The following is a 17,975-nucleotide window of genomic DNA, read 5'->3' on the forward strand; positions in this document are numbered from 1 at the left end:
GGGACTCGATTCCAGGGCCTTGGGATTACGACCTGAGCTGAAGGCAGATGCCTAACCGACTAAGCCGCCCAGGTGTCCCTACTTAAATAAAATCTTAAAAAAAAAAAACAACCAAGTGTTAAAAACAAACCCATAGCAGTCCCTGCCATTTGACAGCAAACTCCCAGCGCCCAGCAGCTAGTAATTTGCTTTGTCTATTTATTTGCCTACTTTGGCTATTTTGTATAGGTGAATGTTCAACCATTTTTGAATCCAAAATTCCTTAATTTGTCCAAAACCCCCTTTTCTGGCTAAGAATTAACCCTTTCTTAGCTCATTCTCTCTTCATTGTATTACTACCAAGAAGTACTATTTTTCTTAGTCACTAGAAAGACTATGACTTGGTAAGTGAAGATTATACAGAACCTGCAAACTCAACAGAGATGCAAGTGCTTGTGATCAGAGAGGACCAGTTGTTAACATTTGAACCGCCCTGTCAAGCTCACCATGTGGATGACTGAAGTCTCAGGTGTCTGATTACAAATTACTCTGTGTCATGAACTTTCTGCTTCCTTGCCATCAGCCAAACCAAGGTTAAGTTCATCATGTATATCAAAGTCCCACTGCTTAATATAGGGAAGTGTCAGTCTTAGAATTAATTATTTACCATTGCTCAATAATTTGTGCCAATCTTTAGAGGCACCTGGGTGCCATAGTTGGTTGGGAGTCCGACTTTTGGTTTTGGCTCAGGTTGTGGTTTCAGGGTCATGAGATTGAGCCCCATGTAGGGCTCCAAGCTCAGTGCAGTGTCTTCTTAGGACTCTCCCTCCCTCCCTCCCTCCTCCCCATGCACTCTTCTCTCTCTCAAATCCTTAAAAAAAAAATTTATTCCAATCTTAATAGTGGCAAAGAAAAATTAGTTTTAATACAGATAGATTTCCAGTTTTGTATGTTAAATGAAATTACAGAATGTTTGCAAAACGATTAAAATTTGCAAGCCTTTGCTACAGCTTAGGGAGGGGATATGCAGGTAGTCATTAGCTTTAAAATGCAAAGCGATTTTTTTATCTGGTATCAGATGTAAATGTTAGTGTTTTAGCAAAGCCATTAAAAGCCTATTTTTGTTGTTTATTACTTTAAATAACTTAGTTATATGAACAAAACCTGAAATTAAGAGGAATATCAGAAAATATACTCCCTAGTTATAAAGCCTTGGGCAAGATAATTAAATTTTTTGTGCTGGTCTCCTATTTATAAAACGGAAATGATAATATCTATGTCCTGGAGGTATTGTGAGGATTAAATGACGTATTCTCTATAAAAGGTTTAACATAGTGGACCTGGCACATAATTAAGTAGTTAGCTATTGTTTATTAATGTTTAAATTTTACTTTAGTTTTTACAAAATGAAATCAAGGTTATTTATACATATGTGTATGTGTGTGTGTGTGTATAAAACATAGTGCATATGGGAAAGGTCTTTTGAGTTTTGCCCACTGCCAGGGAGGCTAGAAAGTAGGGAACCATCTCGGAAGCCATGTTGGCAGTTAAGACATTGATGATATCTTCACAGTGGCAAGGAAGAGACTTGCCTTGCTTTGTGCTAAGTACTACATAAAGTCCATGAAAATGTTTTACTTAATGAAATTTTATTATGAATAAAATAATTTTGAATATATGAGAATAATTAAAATCTAGAGGTCCTGTTGAAAATGTGGAAAAATTCAGAGTAAGAAATGTTGGCCTGTGTTTCTGTTTGTTCATATAGATTCTTTCACTTTTGCTCTTTATTTTCTTACTGTTGTGAGAACAACAACGATCTTTGTTGATTGTTTCATAGGTCCATTCGGCTGTTGAAGAAATGGATGGATTAGATGATGTTGAGAACAGCATGTTGTATTACAATCAGGCAGTCATTCTTTATCATCTGCGGCAGTACACAGAAGCGATAGCAGTTGGTGAAAAACTTTACCAGTTCATAGAACCTTTTGGTATGTTCTGTCAAAATTCTCCCTGTCATCAGGGGACTTGGGTGGCTCAGTGAATTAAGTGGCCCTTGATCTCAGGGTTGTGAGATCGAGCCCCCCATCGGGCTATGCACTGGGCTTAGGGCCTGTTTGGGATTCTCTCTGTCGCTCTCCCTCTGCCCCTCCCCATTCTAAAAAAAAAAAAAAAAATTCTCATATTTGCAGTGGCCTCTGGTACTTTTACCTAGTTAACCTAAATCAGGGAGTTGCCTATTAGTATTTAAGAAAGAAAAAAAGCTGTGTAGGTTTTCTTAATAGCTAGAAAAGATAAAAATGACATTTTTAGATGAACCCAAGTTTTCTTTTAGCATTTCCCCCCCCACTCCTCAATGTTTTTTTTTTTTTTTAAATCTCATCTGCTCATTTGAGAGAGAGAATGAGCAAGAGAGAGAACACGAGCAGGGGGAGCAGCAGAGGCAGAGGGAGAAGCAGGCTCTTCATTGAGCAGGGAGCCTGATGTGGGGCTCGATCCCAAGACCCCAGGATCCTGACCTGAGCTGAAGGCAGACACCTAACTGACTGAGCCACCCAGGCACCCCTGCCCACCCCTCAGTTTTTAAATATGATTGTTAGAAATGATGTTTCTGATTGGAAAGACTTAGTGATTTTTGTTCTTTCTCTGCTCTTTAAATACCGCCTAGTGTACCCAATCCATTCTTACTTGAGCAGTGTATTAAGGAGTGTTCGGGGATTTTAAGGGACAGTGAAGTATTTTGTCCATTGCCTCACTGATGTTTTTGTGGGTAATCAAAGAATAGATAGTACAGACTATGCTAGCTTTTTTGGTATCTTAAGTTACTTATCTTACAGTTACTAGCCTTGAATAAGTATAGTAAGAAAGGTGAGGGCAGAGGAACAAAGAGGGAGCAAACAAAGCAGCAAAGGCAGACTCAGGAAATGGTTGTTAAAGAGGGCTGTTTATTTCCAGCCCACAGGCAGTCAGATTTCAGTTGTGATTCACATTTTTGTCTTTTTATCTATGTTACTCTCCTTTAAATTCAAAACACTAATGCCGATTCCTGATTTATAAATGCCTGATTGCTGATGTGGTCCCCACAGGACAAGAGGTGGAGTGTGATGGTTCCTCTGTGGGGCTTTGGGAAGAATGACAGGGTCCCCTTTTGCTGCCAACTGTTAACAGCTGCTTGCTGAGGATCCAGGGGGGCATTTTCAAGGTGCTCCTCTTCTGTGCTGAGGGCATGGTAGGTGGGTAGATTGGGCAGGAGAAACACCACTGGTGAAGATGGGGTAAATTGTGACCTTTCTTTATAAAGCTGGAAACCAGAATTATACTTCTAGGATGACACAGATGTGTTTTTCTATGAAGCGGGGAGGGTTGTTTGTTTTTTGTTAAGTAATCTCTACACCTAAGTGGGGCTTGAACTTATCAAAAGTCACATGCTCTACCAACTGAGCCAGCCAGGTGCCCCTTTGTAAAAAGCTGGTTTTTAGAATTTCTGAAACAGTTCATGAAATCCTGTTAATCCATACTGTGGCTGAGTATGGAATATAACAACCAACTAGGTAGAATTCAAATTTTTTTTCTTCTTTGAAAATTATTATTGTTCTTTTAATTTATAAGTAATCTCTACACCCAACATGGGGTTCAAACTTAGAACCCCAAGATCAGGAGTCACATGCTCTTCCAACTGAGCCAGCCAGGCACCCCCATTATTGTTATTTTTAAAAAATGTTACTATTTGAGGGATGCCTGGGTAGCTCAGTTGACTGAATGTCCAACCCTTGGTTTCAGCTCAGGTCATGATCTCAGGGTCCTGCAATTTAGCCCTGCGTCAGACTCCATGCTCACTAGGGAGTCTGCTTGTGGATTCTCTTCCCTTCCTCTCCCTCTGCCCTGTTGTCCCAGCTTGTGCACACTTGCACTCACTCTCTCTAAAATAAATCTTTAGAAAAAAATAAAAATATTACTACTAGGTTCTTCTGCAACGTGTATTTATTGAGCATATACTGTGGACCAGAACTGTCCTGGGAAAGGGCGCCTGGGTGGCTCAGTCGTTAGGTGGCTGCCTTCGGCTCAGGCAAGGGTCCTGGGATCGAGTCCCACATCAGGGTCCCTGTTCGGCGGGAAGCCTGCTTCTCCTCTCACTCCTGCTTGTGTTCCTGCTCTTGCTATCTCTCTCTCTGTCAAATAAATAAATAAATCTTTAAAAAAAAAATGTTCTGGGATGTGAAGATTAATGCAGTGAATGAAATAAAGTCTTTACCCTCATTATGCTTATATTCTAATGGGAGAGAGAACAACACAATAAATATATGTTTTGTGAGGTAGCTGAATGCCATGAAGAAAAGCTAAAATTGGGTAAGAGGATAGAGATGGATTGGGAACCTTATTTTTAGATAAGGCAGTCAAGGAAGGCCTGGGATAAGACAGTATTTGAAAAGAGACAGTGAATTTAAGAGGTGAGCCATGGCTCTTGAGGAGGAAGGCATTCCAGCCAGAGATGATAGTATATGTGAAGAACCTGTAGTGAGCTTGAGTTTAGTGAGAGGAACAGCAGAAGTCGTTGTGACAGGAACTAGGTGGGGGAAACAGAAGCAAATGAAGTCGTAAGTAGTAAGGGGCAGAATAGGTGAAGTCCTGTGGCCTAGGTAAGGACTTAACTGTTTTAAGAGTGGTGGGTGACCTTTGCGCATCAACCACCTTGATTTTAGCTTTAAATGGAATCCACTCTGGCTGCTGTGTAAAAGCAAGAATGGAATCAGGAAGACTTGTTAGGAGGCTCTCTTAAGCGCTTTTGAAATTTCTGTTCTTGATTTTAGCATTCTTTTTTAGACCTTATTTTTCCTTTTTTCTTCTGAAAGGAAAAGAAAATGATATACCAGGTTACCCTTCCTTTCTTTTTGGGCTCTTCTTCCTTTGAAGTCCTTCTTAGAGTTGGAAGGAACCTCAAAAGATCACCTGGCTCACCCCCCTGCCTTCAGGCAGGTGAAGTATTCTCCCCATTTTACAGGTTGGCCAGCTGAGGTCTAAAAATTAGCTCAGTGATGTGTAGAGGCCACATATCTAGTAAGTAGCTAAGCGAGTACTGGAATTGAGGTTTCCTTCTTCCTAAAGTAATATTCCTCATTTCATGTGTTGGTGTTTGGTGGATATTTTGTCGAAGGAGGATCTGTCACTAGGAACCCTGCAATGAGAGGCCTTGAGATGCAGAAGAGAATAGCATTGTTGGTATTGCACGTTGTTCCATTCATGGCTCTAGGTGATGAACAGTCATTTAAATAAAGACTGAGTCTTTGCTCTTTAGAACTTTTTGGGAAGGAGTGGTCTGAAATGTTCGCTTCACTTTGGATTATAACTTTTCTTTTCCTGTTTTTTTTCCCCCAGAAGAAAAATTTGCCCAAGCAGTGTGTTTTTTGCTTGTAGACCTATATATATTAACCTATCAAGCTGAGAAAGCTTTGCATCTTCTTGCTGTCCTAGAAAAAATGATTTCACAAGGCAACAATAACAAAAATGGGAAGAATGAGGTAAGTGTTCTGAGGTGATCAGATTAAAATTTGTGGTTAATATTTGGAGTTATTAAATATTTTAACAGCTTTATTGAAATATAATTCACTGTACAGAGTGGTCGCTATTGTTAATCATACCATAGTATTACATACTCGAAGATGGCTAAGAGAGTAGATCTTTAAAGTCCTCAGCACAAGAATAAAAACCTTTTGTAATTATGTATAGTATAGTGATAGATGTTTTAACTAGACTTATTTCATAGTATTTACAAATACTATTATGTTGTATACCTAATAGTGTTTATGTCAGTTATACTTCAATTTAAGAATTCTTGTAATAAAAATCAGAAGAATTACGCCTACCCTCAGGCGGCCCACAGGCTAGGTAGGGAGAGACAGATGAGTTAAAATTTTGATTAATGGGGGCAACTGACTGTTGCTCTACCAACTCAGTTGGTAGAGCATGTGACTCTTAATGTCAGGGTCATGAGTTCGAGCCCCACATTGGGCATGGAGCCTACTTATTTAAAAAACTAATTTGATCAGTGACCTGAAAAAGCAAATATAATTCACATCTACAAAATTTAACATTTTAAGATGTACAATTCAGTGGCTTTTAGTATACTCACTGAGTTTAGATAGTCATCACTATCTAAATTCCAGAACATTTCATCACCCCAAAAAGAAACCCTGTACCTGTTAGCACTTTTTCCCCTTCCCTCAACCCCTGGCAGCCACTAATCTACTTTCTATCTTTATGAATTTGACTATGCTAGACATTTTATATAAATGGAATCATACAGTATGTGGCCTTTTATGATTGGTTTCTTTCACTTGGCATAATACCTTCAAAGTTTACCAGGTTGTAACATGTACTTCATTACCTTTTCATGTATTTCATTCCTTTTTATGGCCATATAATCCTCCACTGTATGCTTTTGACACATTTTTTTTTATCCATCAGTTGATGGTCATTTGGGTTGTTTTTCACATTTGACTAATATAAATGATGCTGCTGTAAACATTTGTGTACATATTTTTGTGGAGGCATATATGTTTTCATTTTTCTTGGGTATATGTTTAAGAGTGGAATTGCTGGATCATACGGCAGTTCTATGTTTAATCTTAGGAGGAACTACCAGCCTGTTTTCCAGAGTAGCTACACTATTTTACATTCCTACCAGCCTTTCATGAAGATCCCAGGTTCTCCACATTCTTGTCAACCTTGTTATCTTTTTTTTAAAGATTTTATTTATTTGTTTGACAGAGATAACAGCGAGAGAGGGAACACAAGCAGGGAGAGAGGGAGAGGTAGAAGCAGGCCTCCTGCGGAGCAGGTAGCCTGATGCGGGGCTCGGTCCCAGGACCCTGGGACCATGACCCGAGCCAAAGGCAGACGCCCAATGACTGAGCCACCCAGGCGCCCCCTTTTTTTTACACTGTAACCGTCCTAATGGGTGTAAAGTGGTATCTCATAGTGGTCTTAATTTCTGTGCTTACTAAGGGTGTGTGTTTGCATCTTTTCCTGTGTGAAATGTTTTATAGAATGTAAAGATTAGAATTAAGACAATAGAAATCCATAACCTGGATAAACAGGGCAGCTTTTTTTTTTTTTTTAAAGATTTTATTTTTTTTATTTATTTGACAGAGGGACAGCAAGAGAGGGAACACAAGCAGGGGGAGTGGGAGAGGGAGAAGCAGGCTTCCTGCCGAGCAGGGAGCCTGATGCGGAGCTCCATTCCAGGACCCTGGGATCATGACCTGAGCCAAAGGCAGATGCTTAATGACTGAGCCACCCAGGCACCCAGGGCAGTTTTCACTAGAGAAAATTTCATCATTTAAGTTCTTCAGAAAGAGTGCATATTTATGACATATTCTGGGATAAGAGACTTGTACATTAAGAATACTTCTTAGATCTCATGGTTGTTTTTTTTTTAAAAGATTTTATTTATTTATTTATTTATTTGAGAGAGAGAAACAGCATGAGAGGGGAGAGGGTCAGAGGGAGAAGCAGGCTCCCCACTGAGCCGGGAGCCCGATGCAGGACTCGATCCCAGGACTCCTGGATCATGACCTGAGCTGAAGGCAGTCGCCCAACCAACTGAGCCACCCAGGCGCCCTCATGGGTTTTCTATTTTTAAGATTTTATTCGTATTTTTAGTTATTTATATTTGTGAAGATTTTATTTGAGAGAGCACACACACATGCGTGAGTGGTGGGGTGGGGCAGAGGGAGAGAGAGAAGCAGGTTCCCTGCCCAGCAGGGAGCCCAACATGGGGTTTGGTCCCAGAACCCCAAGATCATGACATGAGCTGAAGGCAGACGCTTAACTGACTGAGCCACCCAGATGCCCCAAGATTTTATTTTTAAGTAATTTCTACACCCAACATGGGACTCAAACCCACAACCCCGAGTTCAAGAGTCACAAACTCACCTGACTTAGCCAGTGGAGGTGGCCACCATGAGGTGCCCCTCTTGTTTTTTGTTTTGCTTGTTCTCTAGTTGTCAAGGGATGGTCCTTCTCTCTTCCTGTTACGGCCCTTTTGTTAAAAAAGGAATATTTGTAGAAAACAGATTGTTAATACCTTCCTTTATACCTGTGTAAGTTCTCGAAGTTTAAAAGTAAGTATCTAGGGCACTTGGGTGGCTCAGGCATTAAGTGCCTTCGGCTGGGGTCATGATCCCAGGGTCCTGGGATTGAGCCCTGCGTTGGGCTCCCTGCTCAGTGGGGAGTCTGCTTCTCCCTCTCCCACTCTTTTGGCTTGTGTTCCCTCTCTTACTGTGTCTCTCTCTGTCAAATAAAATCTTTAAAAAAAAAAAAATAAAAGTAAACATCTAGCATTACTTTCTACAATTTAACAGGTGTAGATAGAAAATAATTCAGTTAAATCATCTTAGCATTATTCCTAAACACTGTGTGGTAAAATACTTTGTTTTTATATTCAGTATGTAAGAGTTGATAAAATATAATTCCGTTCAAAAGATGCTTGTGTCCTCTGCTAGATATTAAAGAATAAAAACCTTATAGTTCACACTTTGTGAGAGAGGAGAAAGATGGGCAGCATCTGTCCAGGGACTGGGAAGAAGGCGAGTAGAGATGATTTTGGAGAAGTTAGGGGCGCCTGGGTGGCTCAGTCGGCTGAATGTTCGACTCTTGATTTCGGCTCAGGTTGTGATCTTAGGGTCATGAGATCAAGCGCCATGTAGGGCTCTGTGCTCAATGTGGAGTCGGCTTGAGATTCTCACTGCCTCTCCCTCTGCTCCCCCTCCAAATAAATACTGATTTTTTGGAGAAGTTTGGATGTTTGATTTCGGCCTTGAAAGATGTAATATAATTCGATGAGTCAGAAGCAGAAGGATGGAGCAGAGTAACTGGCACGGCAGAGAAAACATCACAGAAGGTGTGAGAGTGGTATGTTGGAGGAATTTCTGGTAACCTGAAATGCATAGTACACCTGAAAAATGTAGGTATAGGAGATCAGGAGATGAGATTGGCAACTCAAATACTGGTCACATTGTGAAGGGTTTTGGATATTACTAGGAATCTAGCATATGATGTTGGCAGTATTTATACCACAGAAAGTTTTTAAGAGGGAAATGACATGGGGGCACCTGGGTGGCTCAGTCTGTTAAGTGTCTGCCTTGGGCTCAGGTCATGATCTCGGGGTCCTGGGACTGAGCTTGACTTCAGGCTCCCTGCTCAGTGGAGAGTCTGCTTCTCCCTCTCTGTCCCATACCCCCCCCTCGTTCTCTCTCTCTCTCTCTCAAATAAATAAATAAAAATCTTTTTTTTTTAAATGTAGACATCAAAACTTTAAAAAAGGGATGCCTTGGTGGCTCAGTTAAGCATCTGCCTTTGGCTCAGGTCATGATCCCAGTGTCCTGGGATCGAGCCCCACATTGGGTTCCTTGCTCAGTGGGGAGTCTGCTTCTCCCTCTCTCACTCCTCTGCTTGTGTTCCCTCTCTCGCTGTCTGTCGAATAAATAAAATCTTAAAAAAAAATTTTTTTTTCCTGTTACCCACTCCAGACTATTATACCTGAATCTCTGGGGGTGAGACCTGGGATTCTGTAGTTTTAAAATGTTCTCTAGGTGATTCAGATAAGCTCACTTGTAAATCACTGATTTAATTATGGCAAAAAATTTTTAATTTTCGTTAACTTTGTTTTACCTCCTTACAGACTGGTAATAACACGAACAAAGATGGATCAAATCATAAAGCTGAAAGTGGAGCCCTAATAGAAGCTGCAAAATCAAAGATTCATCAGGTAGCATAAATTCTCAGAGAGGTTATGCATCACGTATATTTGCTAATAGTTATGAATGATGAAGAATGTGATAGATCATTGAAAGCAGTAAATAATTCAAGGCATGTATATTTGTTTGGCTTTGAAGTATTATAATTTAAAAGCATATTTATCCTTCTAATTATATTTGCTTAAAATGATAATGCAGTATCTTTTAATTACTTGATAAAAGATTGAGAGAAATGGCTTGGGAATGTATTGAATGATAAAATCATTTGTAGATTACTAAAATTCATTCTTAATTAGCCAGGTACAGATAAAAATGATAGGAATTAGAGAATTGCTGAATCACTGTATTGTGCCCCTGAAACTAATACTGTACGTTAATTATACTGGAATTAAAATATAAATTAGTTTTTTAAAAAATAAAAGAATTGTTAGGATTTTTGCTTGAAATTTAAGTATAAATTTTCTACCATTTTTTTTTTAGAATGCATTCTAAGAATACAGTAAAAATAGATTAAGATAATTTAAAACTTAGTTTTGCAAGTAACTGGTATAACTATGTTGTAAACAGATTGGATTGAAATTTCATTTAACTAGAAAGTAAAACTACTTCAGCATGTGTAAATCCATCATAGTTCTCACATACTAGCATTTTCCTTTGATAGTATAAAGTAAGAGCTTATATCCAAATGAAGTCCCTGAAAGCATGCAAAAGGGAAATCAAGTCAGTCATGAACACAGCTGGAAATGTAAGTTTCTTCTTGATTTTCTTTTCTTTTTTTCCAGTTTGTAACTTTTATGTCCTAAAACTTTCTTGTTTGGATAGTAGGTATTTGTGAGTCTTAAATAATTTATTTTAGTCTATTGTATATATATACTGTTACATATAATCCTTGACATTGAGTTGTAAAGTGATGATCATACTGTGTCTGTAATTTAATACTTTTCTCACTTAAAATTATAGCAAGCATTTTCCCTTGGTGTGTAGCCCTCAAAACCACCATTTTAAATAGCTATCTAGTATTCTGGAAATTGTTTATCACAAGTCATGTAAACATTTACTATTAGACACTTTAGAATCTTATTAGTTTATACTCAAAACATTTATTAAAGATTAACAGTTCAGCTATAGCCCAAACCTACCCTTTCCAAATGATCTTTGACTTGACAGTACCTCAATTTGAGTAATGTTGCTAGAGTATTTGAGATAAAATTACTCCTTCCTTCCACTCCCTCCACTCCACTCCTCCACTGATACATAACGTTTAAGACTGTGGAAGGAAAAGATAGAATTGTGAACATTCTTGATGCTTTTGGGAAAACTTAATTTTAAGTATGAAGTCATAGGGTGAAATAGTTTGGCTTTGAAGTATTGTAGTAGTTTGTACTACAGTTTGTAGTAGGAATGGTTCAGGATAATTGACCCTAGAAATCCTAGGCAGGATCCAGATTAGTCACTGGGTCAGTACTCAAGTGATTTCTGAGGAGAACAAATTGTAGCCACAGTCTGAGGGGGTAGACTTGAGGCTAAGAGGGAAAAGCCTAACTAGCCAGCTAACCATTATCAAACCTTTTTTGAGATAAAAGACATGATCCCTGCCTTAACGGAAGCTATACTCACAGCGGAGAGAGAAACAGGAAAATAGATAATTGTAATGCAGGGTAGTAGTAATACCTAAATCAGGAGGAAGTATTGCTACCCGGAATAAGCTTTGGAAGCCCTTGTTCCTCAATGACCAGGAGGCAGAGCAGAGCATGAACAAGGACTTAGAAGAAAAGCCTATAGCTAAGCTAAAGTGAATAAATGATGAGACCAGGATTCCTGATGTCCTCTTGGATGGATGTTCAGTCTGCAGATCTATGCATGCTTTTGCATTCTAAATAGGTATGATACAGATGATCCTCCACTAGGTTTCTTAGGGGAAGTGAAACATGGTCTGCCATTGAAAATGTGATCTTTGTCACAAGCAAGATTAACTCTTGAAAATAAGGCATTCTGTTAGGCAATTCTTCCATCCATAGAATGACACTTTTTTTTTCCTATTTGGAAAGTCATTGGATTATTTGTGTCCCTTTGGGTTCTAATGAAGGTGCATCTGTACCCTAAAAAATAAGGGAGACCTCCAGTCTCTCTAGTCATTGAACTGAAGGACCTAGTTAAATTGGCTTCCAAGTAGTAGTATAATAGATGAAGACAGTCTGTTGATGATCTGCAGACTATATTCTTATACATAGGTACTGCGTGTTTTTTTTTTAGGCAGACCCTTAATTCAGTTGATAAGGTGCTCTCTGATAGGTTTAATATTTTTAGATCGTGAAAGCAATGAAAAATTGCTATAGTTTTTTGTGAGCATGATTTGATTCATTTATGCTCTTGAATACATGCCAATACGGCAGTATGATTATGATCTCACAATAGACATCTGAAAACAAAATATAAGCAACTTATATTTTCTTTACAGTCTGCACCCTCTCTATTTCTTAAAAGCAATTTTGAGTACTTAAGAGGCAATTATCGAAAAGCTGTGAAGCTATTAAATAGTTCAAACATTGCTGAACATCCAGGATTCATGAAAACAGGTAAAAGAAAATTGTGAAATTCTAGTATTTTTTCTAGTTCTTCTGTCTTTTGTTATTTCCTACAGTGCTCTTCAGTGTGATTTTTGCTAATTTTTTTATTTTTATTTTTTATTTTTTTTAAAGATTTTATTTATTTATTTGACAGAGAGGGAACACAAGCAGGGGGAGTGGGAGAGGGAGAAGCAGGCTTCCTGCTTAGCAGGGAGCCCGATGGAGGGCTCCATCCGAGGACCCTAGGATCATGACCTGAGTTGAAGGCAGACGCTTAACGACTGAGCCACCCAGGTGCCCCTAGAAAGTTTTAATGAGGTTTAAGTGTCTGTTTAAGCATCCAGCTCTTGATTTTGGTTCAGATCATGATCTCAGGGTAATGAGATCGAGGCCTGCATCGAGCTCAGTGCTGGGTGTGGAGTCTGCTTAATTAAGATTCTGTCTCTCCCTCTGCTCTTCTCCGTGTCTAAAAAAGAAAGTTGTTTTTTTTTTAAGTTTTAATGAGTTGCTTAATACTCTTGGTAAAATGGAAGGTAAAATTTGGGGCTTTTAAGTTCACATCATTGCTATTTTATGGGGAGAAAGGAGGAAAATCCATTTATTCAAGAAATGAAGTCAAACTATTGAAAATGATTTATCCCAAGTTTAAAATGCAAAGATGGGGGCACCTGGGTGGCTCAGCTGGTTAAGCCTCTGACTCTCGGTTTCAGCTCAGGTCATGGTCTCAGTGTTGTGAGTTTAAGCCCCAGGTTGGGCTCTGCACTCAGCGTGGAGTCTGCTTAAGATTTTTTTCCCCCCTCTGCTTCTCGCCCCCCTTCACATGCACTCGCACTCACTCACTCACTCACTCATAAATAAATAAATAAAATCTTAAAATGCAAAGGATGAATAAGTTTTTTGGGGATGCTTTCTTTTAGATTCTATCCAGATACGAAGATAGAACACACCTGCAGGGGCGCCTGGGTGGCTTAGTCGGTTAAACGGCTGCCTTTGGCTCAGGTGGTGATCCCAGATTCCTGGGATCAAGCCCGGAGGCAGGCTCTCTGATCAGCAGGAAGTTGGCTTCTCCCTCTCCCTCTACCTGCTGCTCCCCCTTGCTGTGCTCATGCGCTCTTTCTCTCTCTCTCTCTCTCTCTCCCCCTGTCAAATAAATAAAGAAAATTAAAAAAAAAAAAGCATACCTGCAGGCATACTCACCTCCCCCCTTTACCTGTTCTGTTAAGTGGGGTTGTAAAAGATGGAGAAAAGCAATTTGTTCCATTACAGTTCTCTTGGATATTCTGTTTATTCTGAGTACCCATTTTTAATTGTGCTAAATTTTCATTTTTGCTGTTTTTATTGTCATAATTTCCCCTCAGAGTCCCATAACACCCAGACACTGAAATGATCTTTAGGACTAAAACTTCAGTATCCTTTGAGAAAATTTTGCTTAGGATTGTCTTGATACAGATTTCAGAATCAATATTTTTAGGCTCTACAGTGGAGTGAGGAGCAGGACATATAGTTGACTACTCAACAGTTAAGATGATCTAATGGGAAAGATTTTTATATAGTAGTTATATATTTTATGTACTAATTTTTTACAGTTATTAATTTAAAAATATTTTATTTCTCATGTAAAATTATTTTTTGCTGCTGATGAAATATGCTTATTGGAAAAGATTCAGGAATAGAATTTTCTTAAATTGTTCACAATGCCACTACCAGAAGTAGCCTCCTTTAAATAAACATTTTAATGTATTTCCTACTGTCTTCCCCAGAAGCCTACTATTTGTCTTTTTAAAATACCATTGCTCAATTTAAAAACACATCAGAAGAAAATCTTTAGATTTTAGTATTAAGCATTGAATATCCTGAGTGTTAATTTTGTCAGTCTGATCGGTATTTTATATCATTGTGGAAAAGACAGACTATCAGTGAATTGTTTTGGAGTATTTGGGAAGCAGTTTAGAAGAAGAAAACTAAAGCTTGGATTTCCTTCATTACACCAAAATAAAACCCAGAGGAATGAAGGGTTGAAAGCAGCTAAAGAAAACTTGAATATTTTAATTTGGGGGGGATGGGAGACTTGATTAAATTTTATCCAAAATGCAAGAACCATAGATTTTAGAAAAGATGATTAATTTTTTTTTTTTTTAAGATTTTATTTATTTATTGGAGAGAGAGAGAATGAGAGAGAGAGCACATGAGAGGGGGAAGCAGACTCCCTGCTGAGCAGGGAGCCCGATGTGGGCCTCGATCCCGGGACTCCAGGATCATGACCTGAGCCGAAGGCAGTCGCTTAACCAACTGAGCCACCCAGGCGCCCCGAAAAGATGATTAAATTTCACCACATAAAAATGTAAAACTTTTTATGATTAAACTCACACACATACACACTGAAGCAGGTCATAAGACAGATGACACACTGGCTTTGGGGGGAATATTTGAAACAGATGTGACAGAAGGTTTCTATAACATAATAACAGGTAACCAATAGGAAAAACATCTGTAACCAAATAAAAAAATGGGTAAAGAACAGAAAGAAGCAGTGTGTGTATTACAGGATAAGAAATACAAATGCCTAACAAGGGCGCCTTGGTGGCTCAGTTGGTTGAGCGACTGCCTTCGGCTCAGGTCATGATCCTGGAGTCCCAGGATCGAGTCCCACATTGGGTTCCCAGCTCAGCAGGGAGTCTGCTTCTCCCTCTAACCCTCTTCCCTCTCGTGCTTTTCTATTTCTGTCTCTCATTCTCTCTCTCTCAAATAAATAAATAAAATCTTTAAAAAAAAATGCTAACAAGCTTGAGAAGATAGATGCTCAGCCTTAGTGATAATTAAAGAAGTGTGAACTAACAGTGAAGACTTTAAACAAGCAAAAGCAGGATTTTATATATTGTTTAATGTATTCTTGCTACTCATTTAGTATGTTTCCATATATACTGATTCTTTCCAGTTTCTACATAATATTTTGTTGTGTGGATGCGGTGCATATAATGTTACTAATAAATACTTTTGTCCTTTGCATTATTATATTGTCTACAATTATTTAAAAATCAGAAGAAAAGATTAAGCAGGCTAACAAAATCAATGGTTAGGGTTTATCACCTTTAATAAAAGATTTTAGGGCGCCTGGGTGGCTCAGATGGTTAAGCGTCTGCCTTTGGCTCAGGTCATGATCCCAGGGTCCTGGGATCGAGTCCCGCATCGGGCTCCCTGCTCCTTGGGAGCCTGCTTCTCCCTCTGCTTCTCTCTCTCTCTCTCTCTCCCTCTCTCTCTCTCCTCCTCTGTCTCTCATGAATAAATAAATAATCGAGTCCCGCATCGGGCTCCCCGCTCAGCGGGGAGTCTGCTTCTCCCTCTGACCCTCCCCCCTCTCATGTGCTCTCTCTCTCTCATTCTCTCTGTCTCAAATAAATAAATAAAATCTTTAAAAAAAAAAAAAAGATTTTAAAAGGAAAGGAACTTAGAAAATTTTCAGATGTCCTGAATTTCAGATGCCTTATAAACTTTTCTGTAAGGACCAGGTGGAATTGCTGTTGCATTGCCAATTCTTGTGTGGCGTATGTCAACAGTAACATTTTTGGACAAATTTATTTGTGTTTTTGTCAGGTGAATGCTTGAGATGCATGTTCTGGAATAATCTTGGTTGCATCCATTTTGCCATGAGCAAGCACAATTTGGGAATTTTCTACTTTAAAAAGGCTCTACAGGAGAATGACAATGTTTGTGCACAGCTCAGTGCAGGCAGCACTGATCCAGGTGAGCCCATTGCTGGGGGACAGTTCATATTTTACTACTTGAGAGCATGATCTTAAAGAGCAAGCATCTGAGCACTGAGTAATGTATAAAATTGTTGAATCACTATATTGTATACCTAACACTAATATAACAAGGTAGGTAAATTATACTGGAATTTAAAAAGTAATTTTTTTTTTTTTTTTTTTGGTAAAGAATAAATAGGTAGATAGTGATCAAGTGTCTGGTCAAAATGCATCCATATGTGCCTGCCTACAATTAACATTGACCCTGACCAACGGGTTTGACTCTGGGGATTTTTGATAGATACGGCTACTTCAAATAGCAAGGTGGTAGGAATAATTATCAAAGAAATTTAAATTATATTTACTTTTTCATGGATTTGAAAATCAGTAATCACACATGGTAATGTTACAAAGCAAAGTATGTTGCTAAGATTTCTCGACTAGTTTTTTTTGGTGTTTTTTTTTTGTTGTTTTGTTTTGTTTTTTAAGTAAGCTATATGCCCAATGTGGGGCTTGAACTCACAACCCTGAAATTAAGAGTTGTATGCTTTACCGACTGAGCCAGCCAGGTGCACCTAAACTAGTTTTTATTATAGCTTCTTTCCAAGGTTTCACATGGGATGTTATAGGCAGCAACTGACAATCTTTTTTATTTTTTTATTTTTTTTGCATCTGACAATCTTGGAGCAAATTCCTGAAGTTTCTTACTTTAATATTCATATGATATGGATCCTTGACCTGGAATGCTTAAAATCAAGCAATTATTTAGCTTTTTTAACCATAAAAAAACTGGTGAAAAGTGTATCCAAAATCATAAGTAGTCTTATTGTAGACTGTGAAACTTTGAATAAGTGAGTGAACCATAGTCTTTGTAGGTATAATATATTAATTTTTATTTTCATAGTAAAGTTCCCAAACTTCTGCTAACATTAGCTGAATACTTCTGGTTAATAAAGCACATGACAATAAAATGGCTAACCAAAATGAAAGTTAAAAAAGTGAATCTTCTGAAAAGGTGGAAAGGTGGTTAAAGATTCATAGGAGTCAGTGGGTCCTATCTATTTTGTTTGCTTTTCTGGACCATTGTTACCTGGGGAGCTGGCAAATGAGAAGAGACATCTCTGGCCATACCAGCACAAGCAACTGAGATGACCTGGAGAATATTTGTGGGGTTGAGGATGAAGATCATCACTAGGAGAGAGCTATTACAGCTTTACACTGGGCCGGAGCACCTGGGTGGCTCAGTCAGTTAAGCATCTGCATTTGGCTCAGGTCAAGATCCTGAATCCTGGGATCCAACTTTGTGTCGGGAGTCTGCTTCTCCCTGTCCCTCTGATGCTCCCCTTGTTTGTGCTCTCTCTGTCAAATAAAATCTTTAAAAAAACACAAAACTTCACACTGGGGTCCTTGGTATTAAACAAAGTAGTATTTAAGTATTTAGTGGAATAAATGTTTTCAGTGTAACTGTTATTTTTAATCTAATTTTTTTTCTTACCTAATTTGTATCATTAGGCAAGAAATTTTCGGGAAGACCCATGTGTACATTACTAACCAACAAGAGGTATGAGTTGCTATATAACTGTGGCATTCAGCTACTTCACATTGGAAGACCTCTTGCTGCCTTTGAGTGTCTGATTGAAGCTGTTCAGGTTTATCATGCAAATCCCCGTCTCTGGCTAAGGTTGGCTGAATGCTGCATTGCTGCAAATAAGGGGGTGAGTGCTCCTTGGGTATCTTATACACTCCCCCCCAACTTGTTACATAGAAAACAGAAAATACTTGAAAACACACAAGACCTCAAATTCTTTATAACTCAGAATTTATAAAGATAGTCTGTTCTTTAACAGTTGGACAAAAGATTTAGTTTCTTAAAGTCATTTATTAACATTCTGGTTCTTAAAGTATAGCAACCTGTATCAGCAGTAAACATT

At 38.6% G+C, this 17,975-nt stretch overlaps 1 protein-coding gene across 5 annotated transcripts in view; it reads left to right on the plus strand.

Moving 5' to 3' along the window:
• CNOT10 (CCR4-NOT transcription complex subunit 10) overlaps positions 1-17,975 on the plus strand; it is a 77,566-nt gene that overhangs the window by 24,382 nt on the left and 35,209 nt on the right. For all 5 annotated transcript variants that reach the window (XM_025884691.2, XM_025884672.2, XM_025884682.2 and 2 more), the window contains exons 4-10: positions 1,820-1,970; positions 5,353-5,495; positions 9,659-9,745; positions 10,396-10,479; positions 12,193-12,310; positions 15,893-16,042; positions 17,557-17,759. In XM_025884691.2, coding sequence (XP_025740476.1) covers positions 1,820-1,970; positions 5,353-5,495; positions 9,659-9,745; positions 10,396-10,479; positions 12,193-12,310; positions 15,893-16,042; positions 17,557-17,759 — 936 coding nt within the window. The remainder of the gene's footprint in view (positions 1-1,819; positions 1,971-5,352; positions 5,496-9,658; positions 9,746-10,395; positions 10,480-12,192; positions 12,311-15,892; positions 16,043-17,556; positions 17,760-17,975) is intronic.

The sequence above is a fragment of the Callorhinus ursinus genome, unplaced genomic scaffold (assembly GCF_003265705.2).
Source record: "Callorhinus ursinus isolate GAN/ISIS: 27379988/994484 unplaced genomic scaffold, GSC_fseal_2.0 scaffold1, whole genome shotgun sequence".
Taxonomy (NCBI): Eukaryota; Metazoa; Chordata; class Mammalia; order Carnivora; family Otariidae; genus Callorhinus; species Callorhinus ursinus.